This window comes from Puma concolor, chromosome D1, assembly GCF_028749965.1.
Source record: "Puma concolor isolate L17-30 chromosome D1, mPumCon1.1.hap2, whole genome shotgun sequence".
In the NCBI taxonomy this organism is placed as follows: Eukaryota; Metazoa; Chordata; class Mammalia; order Carnivora; family Felidae; genus Puma; species Puma concolor.
Window position 1 is genome coordinate 33,747,375 of NC_141676.1, and position 8,339 is coordinate 33,755,713.

Consider the following 8,339-nt stretch of genomic DNA (forward strand, 5'->3'; position numbering starts at 1 on the left):
TTTTACTGTAAAAGAAAAAAAATAAATAATTGGCTAACTGGTGTGCTATGAAGTAGAATTTTTTTTTTTTCCAACGTTTTTTTTTTATTTTTTATTTTTGGGACAGAGAGAGACAGAGCATGAACAGGGGAGGGGCAGAGAGAGAGGGAGACACAGAATCGGAAACAGGCTCCAGGCTCCGAGCCATCAGCCCAGAGCCCGACGCGGGGCTCGAACTCCCGGACCGCGAGATCGTGACCTGGCTGAAGTCGGACGCTTAACCGACTGCGCCACCCAGGCGCCCCTAGAATTTTTTTTAATATAATAACATGGGATGATCTGAATATTGAGTTTATAACTCAGAATCAAAAGTATTATGGACTTTCTAATGATGACTGCTGAATTGTGAGCTTTTTAAGGGGCTGTGTATGTATTCTTTTAATACTTAGCACAGTGCCTGTGTTGAGAATGAGCTTAAAGTGACCAGATGAGCAAATGGAATTGGCAAGAATCATTTCAGCATAGGCAGTGTATATTATCTAGGTTCTGAATTAATTGTTGGAAGTTAAGAGGGTGGAGCTTGCTCACTGGCCTGATTGGGGTTCTTGTATTAGAGAATGTGCATAAGGAACTGACAACCCAATGAGAAGGGAACAGCTTTGTTAAAGAGGAGACTAGACCTGAACAGGCAGGGATTCCATTTCCTCTACACTGAATTTAAACCTTAGTCAGGAAGAAAGTTGGTCTAAGATTCCTCCCCACTCCCCCCACTGAGGTAGAGTTACACTGCGGGCTTGACTCCCCACTCAGCTGTAGTAACACACAGACCCCCATGTGCTCACGCAGAATCAGGGAGTAGCAGAGAGTGGGATCCATCTGTTAGAACTGGAGGAGGCAGCCAGTTTTCAGACAGTCACTGGGTGGAGCCTGCTTCCCAGGGGAGAGTATCTCCACCTACCAGACACTTCCAAAAGGAAGTCCTGTTCTCTCAGGTCAGATGAGCTACTCCTTCTTCCTTGAAGGAAGATGAGTTCAGATACAGGGATAAAGGTGGAAGCTTCCTCCTAACATTTCCTAAGGGTGTGGGGGGGGGAGGATAAAAATTTTTTTAAGTTTCTTGTGATATTTGGAAGTCAGATAGATATAAATGTTGCTGAGCTGGCTTGTAAGGTCTGTGAATGTCTCAGCAATTTAAAATGTGGGATGTATCAAAGTTCATGACAGTTCAGAAAGATACATCAGAACATGTGTTTTAGGCAATTGTAATACATAGTTTTCTTGAGCTTCGTAAACAAAATTTAGTTTTCCTTTACTAATTTTAAAATAAAATAGTTGTCATTTGTGACATAACTAGCCCGTCAAAGTACATACAATTTAGTTACTAAATTAGTTCTTGCAATTCTAGTTTAAATTTCACAGGGTTTTATTGGATGTGGCTTTGTATGAATAGCTAACATCAGGGTGGTTTTGCCCTCACTCTATTTATTGTCTTATTGAATAACTTTTGTCAAGTCTATTGAACACTTTGACGTCTCAATTTCTCTGGATGGAAAGTGGGTATAATTATACCTATTTTAATCTGCTTCATCAGATTGCCCTTGAAAGCCACATATATACATGTACATACATACACATACATAATTTCTAAAAGCTGTATTGGGACTGGGAAGGAGGAAGAAAAGGACCTAGGGGCACCTGTGTGGCTCAGTTGCTTAAGCGGCTGACTTAAGCTCAGATCGTGATCTCACGGTTCCTGAGTTCTAGCCCCGCATTGGGCTCTGTGCTGACAGCTCAGAGCCTGGAGCCTGCTTCAGATTCTGTGTCTCCTTCTCTCTCTGCCCCTCTCCCGCTTGTGCTGTTTCTCTCTCTCTCAGAAATAAATAAATATTAAAAAAAGAAAGAAAGAAAAGAAAAGGACCTAGTATTTATAGAAGTCCACCTCTGTACCTAGTAACTTTCTTGCATATCTCATGGATGTAATTTTATTTAAGTTACACAATGCTATAAAATAGGCATTATTGTCCACAAGTGAGAAAATGAAATTTATAGAGGTTTAAGTTGCTTTCTTAAGGAAGAGTAGCAAGTTATGAACCCCATATTAAAGCCCTAGTTTATCTAATTCCAAGCCTTCAGTGTATCAAGTACTTATCATATATGAGGCACCGTCCTATATATATATATATATATATATATATATATATATATATATATGCATATATATGCATTTGGTATGACTTTATCAAATATTTAATAAAAGAAATTAAAGTCAGTTATTTTTATTTAAAAATTTTAAAATATGCCTCAATGGTAGTAATTTTATTATTATTTTTTAGCTTTACTTATTTATTTTGAGAGAGAGAAGGAGAGAGAGAATTCCAAGCCGTGTCCACATTGCCAGCACAGAGCCCAATGCAGGGCTCAACCCCACGAACCGTGAGATCATGACCTGAGCCAAAACCAAGAGTCTGACGCTTAGCTGACTGAGCCACCCAGGCACCCCCAAATCAGTTATTTTTAAAATAGCCTAGTCCAGTGACTAAAATATCTAAGAAATAGTCATCTTTTCAGTTTGGTTCAATTCAGTTGTAGCAGCAGATTTAATTATGCTAGATTAACCATCCTTATTTTTCTTGCAGTCCAGAGCGTATGGGAATATGGTGTTTTCTAAATTGTCTTTTATTTCTCTCTCTTGTTTTAGGTGCCTTTAAGCCCTGCGAGTACTTACTGGGAAGTTGGATGATCCGTCTTACCGTGTGGTTCATTTTCCTGGTTGCAGTGTTTTTCAACCTGCTGGTCATTTTAACCACATTTGCATCTTGTACATCACTGCCTTCCTCCAAACTGTTCATAGGCCTCATTTCTGTATCCAACTTATTCATGGGAGCTTACACCGGCATCTTAACTTTTCTGGACGCCGTGTCCTGGGGCAGATTTGCTGAATTTGGCATTTGGTGGGAGATTGGCAATGGGTGCAGGATAGCCGGGTTTCTTGCAATTTTCTCCTCCGAAAGTGCCATATTTCTATTAATGCTGGCAGCTGTTGAAAGAAGCTTATCTGCAAAAGATGTCATGAAAAACGGGAAAAGCCGTCATCTCAAGCACTTCCGGGCTGCTGCCCTTCTTGCTTTTCTGGGAGCTGCAGTGGCAGGCTGTTTTCCACTTTTCCACAGCGGGGAGTATTCTGCCTCACCCCTCTGCTTGCCATTCCCCACGGGAGAAACGCCATCTCTAGGATTCACTGTAACCTTAGTGTTGTTAAACTCCCTGGCGTTTTTATTAATGGCCATCGTCTACACAAAACTGTACTGCAACTTGGAAAAGGAGGACCTTTCAGAGAACGCACATTCTAGCATGATTAAGCACGTTGCCTGGCTCATCTTCACCAACTGCATCTTTTTTTGCCCCGTTGCGTTTTTCTCCTTTGCGCCGTTGATCACTGCGGTCTCCATCAGCCCTGAAATTATGAAGTCTGTCACTCTGATCTTCTTCCCATTGCCCGCTTGCCTGAATCCAGTCCTCTATGTGTTCTTCAACCCAAAGTTTAAAGACGACTGGAAGTCACTGAAGCGACACATTACCAAGAAGAGCGGATCGGTGTCAGTGTCCATCGGTAGCCAGGCTGGCTGCGTGGAACAGGATTTCTACTATGACTGTGGCATGTACTCGCATTTGCAGGGTAACCTGGCCGTGTGTGACTGCTGTGAGTCCTTTCTTTTGACAAAGCCAGTGTCCTGCAAACACTTAATAAAATCACACAGCTGTCCTGCATTGGCGGTGGGTTCTTGCCAAAGACCGGACAGCTATTGGTCCGACTGTGGCACGCAATCCGCCCACTCTGATTATGCAGACGAAGAGGATTCCTTCGTCTCAGACAGTTCGGACCAGGTGCAGGCCTGTGGACGAGCCTGCTTCTATCAGAGTCGAGGATTCCCTTTGGTGCGCTATGCTTACAATCTACCGAGAGTCAAAGACTGAACTGGTGTGTTTGTAACTGTTTCCCCCATCAACCAAAATCACAGCATTTAGAGAAGAACCCTGGTCTGACCTTTCATCTGGGAAGCACTTCTGGGATCACTGCCTGGTGTGTCACTTAGAAGGAGGAGAAGGGGGGCAGTTGATTTCTGAAACCAGACGTTCTCAAGGAACAAGTGCCTAACCTGTCAGTCAATGGAAAATGCAACGTGCAAGCAATGTGTGGTCTATTTGGAACAGGTTTATAACTTGAAAAATTTTATGTATATCATAGCAATATCATGTTAGGTTTTCCTGATCCATGAGAAGCAGATTTATACCGATCTGAACTAAGCACAAGGTGAACAACAGCTGTTAATATTTTTTTAAGAATATTTTAAAATGTGATTTTATGTAGGTAAGAAAAAGTCTTGCTAATTTTACCTAATGGTTCATCATTAATCTCAGGACAACTTAACTGCAGGGCCAAAAAAGGGATTGTCTCCAGGTAAAACTGTGAGAACAGAAGAGTAGGCATCGCCTGATTGCATTTTCTGGTCCCATCTTTCACACAACAGAATCATAAATTCTGTTTAAGTGATTTATAAACCTAAAACCTGAAGATGTTTTTAAAACAATATTAACAACTGTTAGATTTTAAAAGAATAGCTGAACGTGTGTTTTCAGTGCTCACGCTTCGCTGTGGTGCAAACCCAGTAATTTTGCCCTCAGTGTCTTGTGACCACACTAGGAAAAAGTAAAGGACTCATTGTTGTGTGGGTTTGGTAGATTTGGCTAAACTACTAACTGATATGGGATTTTAATAGTATCTGAGGGACTTGATGGCTCTGTGGAATGTTCTCGTTAAAAAACATTTCTTAGTATCATTGGCTGAGCTGACATTTTCCAATTTTGTTGGTATGTTATCTACATATAGTTTGAATTACGCAGAAAATAAACAGTGGTAAATTATTGTATTAAGTTGGAAGAAATTGGGAGTAATTATGACACAAAGCACTTATAATTATTTCTTAGTGAGCTGGATTCTCCTGAACCTGTGCTGTTACATGGTAGCTTCCATACATTTTCCCCTTACTGTGATTTAAATACGAAAGAGCCTATGCTACAGTTCAGATACTGTGTCCTTGTGAGATAAAACAAATCTGTCATTTAAGAAAAAGAATAAAGCTTAGGCCTGTGTCTTTAACAATTAAAAATTTTACTTGATTCTTATCTATGGACTTTTGACATGTCACTATGTGGAGTCTTAAAGTTATAAATGTTTTTTGAACCATATGCTAAATCAATAGCAAACCCACTGCCATATTAGTTATTCAGGATATACTAAAAAACATTAAGCTAGTTTGCAGTTTAATAGTTAAACTGTATATAATGTGCATATATGAATTTTTATCTTATGTAAATTATTTTTAGAACACAAGTTGGGAAATGTGGCTTCTGTTCATTTCGTTTAATTAAAGCTACCTCCTACACTGTAGTGGCTGCCAGTAGCAGAATGTTAAATTGTGGTTTATATACTTTTTTTTTGCCTTGTAAATAGTCTTGGTTGTACATTGTCAGTGTAATAAAAACAGAATCTTTGTATATCAAAATCATGTAGTTTGTATAAAATGCGGGAGGGATTTATTTACAGTGTGATGTAATTTTGTAAGGCCAACTATTCACAAGTTTTTAAAGTTGCTATCATGTTTGTTTATTTACACATCTGATAAATATTAAATCATAACTTGGAAAAAAATCTAGCTAGAAGTGTTTTTTTCTCCAAAATTCAAGTTACCGAAAACTTCACATTTCATTTAAAACATAGAATAGCAGATACCTCAACTATGTGGTAGATTGTGCTATGCATGTAGTGGGAAACACTATTGCATCTTGAGTCTGAATGATAACTCATGGAAAACAAATTGTGAACTTTAAGAGACTACCATTAATTAGGTCTTTGTTTAAAAGCAAATGATTGGGGATCCTAGCTAGCTTAGCTGGTGGAGCGTGCAAGTCTTCATCTCGGGGTTGTAAATTCAAGCCCCACCACCTTGGATGTAGAGATTACTTTTTTTTTAAATTTTTTTTAATGTTTATTTATTTTGGGGGGGGCACAGTGTGAGTAGGGGAGGCGTAGAGAGAGAGAATCTCAGGGAAGCTCCATGCTGTCAGCACAGAGCCTGATGTGGGGCTTGAACTGAACTCACAAATGGTAAGATCACGACCTGAGCTGAAACCAAGAGTTGGACGCTTAATGGACTGAGCTACCCAGGCATCCTGGATGTAGAGATCACTTTAAAAAACTAAATAATAAAAGCAAATGATAAGTAATCCTTTATGACACCAAATGTAGTCAGTTGCCCAAATGCTTAGCTATAAATATTCACAATCATCGAGCCCTAATTTTACAGACGAGAAAATAGAGGACTTGATGAAATTTAAGTGAATAGCCAAATCCTACACAACAGATAAGAAACCAAACCAGTACCCAATTCTTCTTAATGTGAGACATCAGCTTTTGGTTTTGTTCATTTGTTTTAAACTTAACTTTGTGTCTGGAATTTCCATAACAAAAAGAATAGTATAATTACCCTTCCCATCACCTCAGCCTTCACCTCAGGTACCCATCACCCAACTGTGGCAATTATCAACAGCACATGGTAAATCTTGTTTCATCTGCATCCCATGCACTAACTCGCTCTAATCCATCTGCCCCTTGGATTATTTCTTGTCGTCTATTTACTTATTTTGAGAGAGATGGAGAGCGTAAGCAGGGGAGGGGCAGAGAGAGACAGGGACAGAGAGAATCCCAAGCAGGTTCCACACTGTCAGCTCAGAGCCTGAAGTGGGGCTCAAACTCATGAACTGCAAGATCATGACCTGAGCCGAAATCAACAGTTGGACGTCTAATGGACCGAACCATCCAGGCATCCCTACCCCATGGATTATTTTGAAGTGAATCTAAGACATGTTTCATCTGTAAAGATTTCAGTATGTCTGGGGATAAATTTTTAAAACTTGCCTAATTATTGCTACAAGGCTAACTGGTAATGGTGTTATTTTTGTAACAAAGTCAGATAGGGATTTTTAAGCAAAAGTTACTCTTGTACAAGGTTACAAAGTCAGCAAAAAATAAAAATTTATCTCAACTGTACCATGAAAATGAGTAGTAAGTAGAGAAGTTACCAAAAACTTAAGGGGGGGGAGGCCTTCTTTTGAGCTTATTTATACATGTATATATAATTCTACCAAACTTGATTATGGCTTCTCAGTCACAGTAATGACAAGGCACTGTAAGAAAGGAGACCACAGGACTCAATTATGTTCAAGCCCCAGCACCAATGCCATGGATCTCTTTGGTTCATTATCTCCAGTGTTGCTACAGCACAATGCAGTAGATGGTCATTATGACGATTCTCAAGACATCAAGGGAAGGACATAATTTGTTTAGTCAAACATTTTGAGGAGGCAGAAACGTATGACATTTTAGATTCCTATACCAAGAGGTCAAAGTGGAAAAGTTTGGGAGTTTAAATAACACAATTTATCATTTTCCGTTTTCTCTGTCAGGTCCTATGCCAGAAACTTTGAGAATTAATGACACACTAATGACTGGGAGATAGGTTACCTCCCTGTTACAAAGGAGTAAGTTAGGAAAGCCAAAGAGCTTGTTTAAGGGAATCTCATGAGTAAGAAGAAAATCACTGATTCAAATCCAGGTCCCCTTCATACTAACACTTTTATGTTTTTTTCCTCCTCTGCTTCAGGGATGTCAGATTATGTTGGGAATAGCTTGTTACCTCCTATGAAGCCCTGAAGTGGCCCGAGGCCTTTTAATGCTGTTACTGATTCTAGGGAGGTTCTCATAAAAGTCTTAACCAGATCTGCCAATATTGAATAACAGAAGTAACTCAAGAAGTACAGAATGTAAACTCCACTAAGCCCATTTTATTTCTTGATTGACTATATTACACAGTTAAATTGATCTAATTTTCTGCCATTTTCATTGTTTTTACTGAAAATTTTAACAAAATTAACAAAAATTAGCATTCCACTAAAATAGTTTCAACCATGTCATACTTTACTAATTATAGCTACTGCCTTGTGAATTGCCCTTGGTTGCTATTATTTCTGCCGTACCTCATTCTCATGTGTCAAATTTTGCAGATCTAAATTTCATCAAAAATTTTCTATTACTCTTTGGTCAGTAACAAAGTTTGTGTGCTGTCTTAGCCTTTGTCACTTTTCAGTCTGATATTTCTACTAGTAATATGCATCATGAGCTGGACCAAAGCCATATTTATTTACAAGTGTGCACAGTTTTGTCAGCATGAACAAAGCATCCAGGTTTATTGTCTACCACTTCTTCCTTGCTACCGTCATCCCTATTCCCAGTACCTGAAAAG

General features: G+C 39.2%; 1 protein-coding gene across 1 annotated transcript in view; it reads left to right on the forward strand.

The window, feature by feature from the left end:
* The window catches only part of LGR4 (leucine rich repeat containing G protein-coupled receptor 4), a 103,936-nt gene extending 98,243 nt beyond the window's left edge, over positions 1-5,693 (forward strand). Inside the window, exon 18 of the mRNA XM_025928331.2 lies at positions 2,678-5,693. Within this exon, the coding sequence (XP_025784116.2) occupies positions 2,678-3,954 (1,277 nt within the window). The 3' untranslated portion in view covers positions 3,955-5,693. The remainder of the gene's footprint in view (positions 1-2,677) is intronic.
* The last annotated feature ends 2,646 nt before the right edge of the window (positions 5,694-8,339 follow it).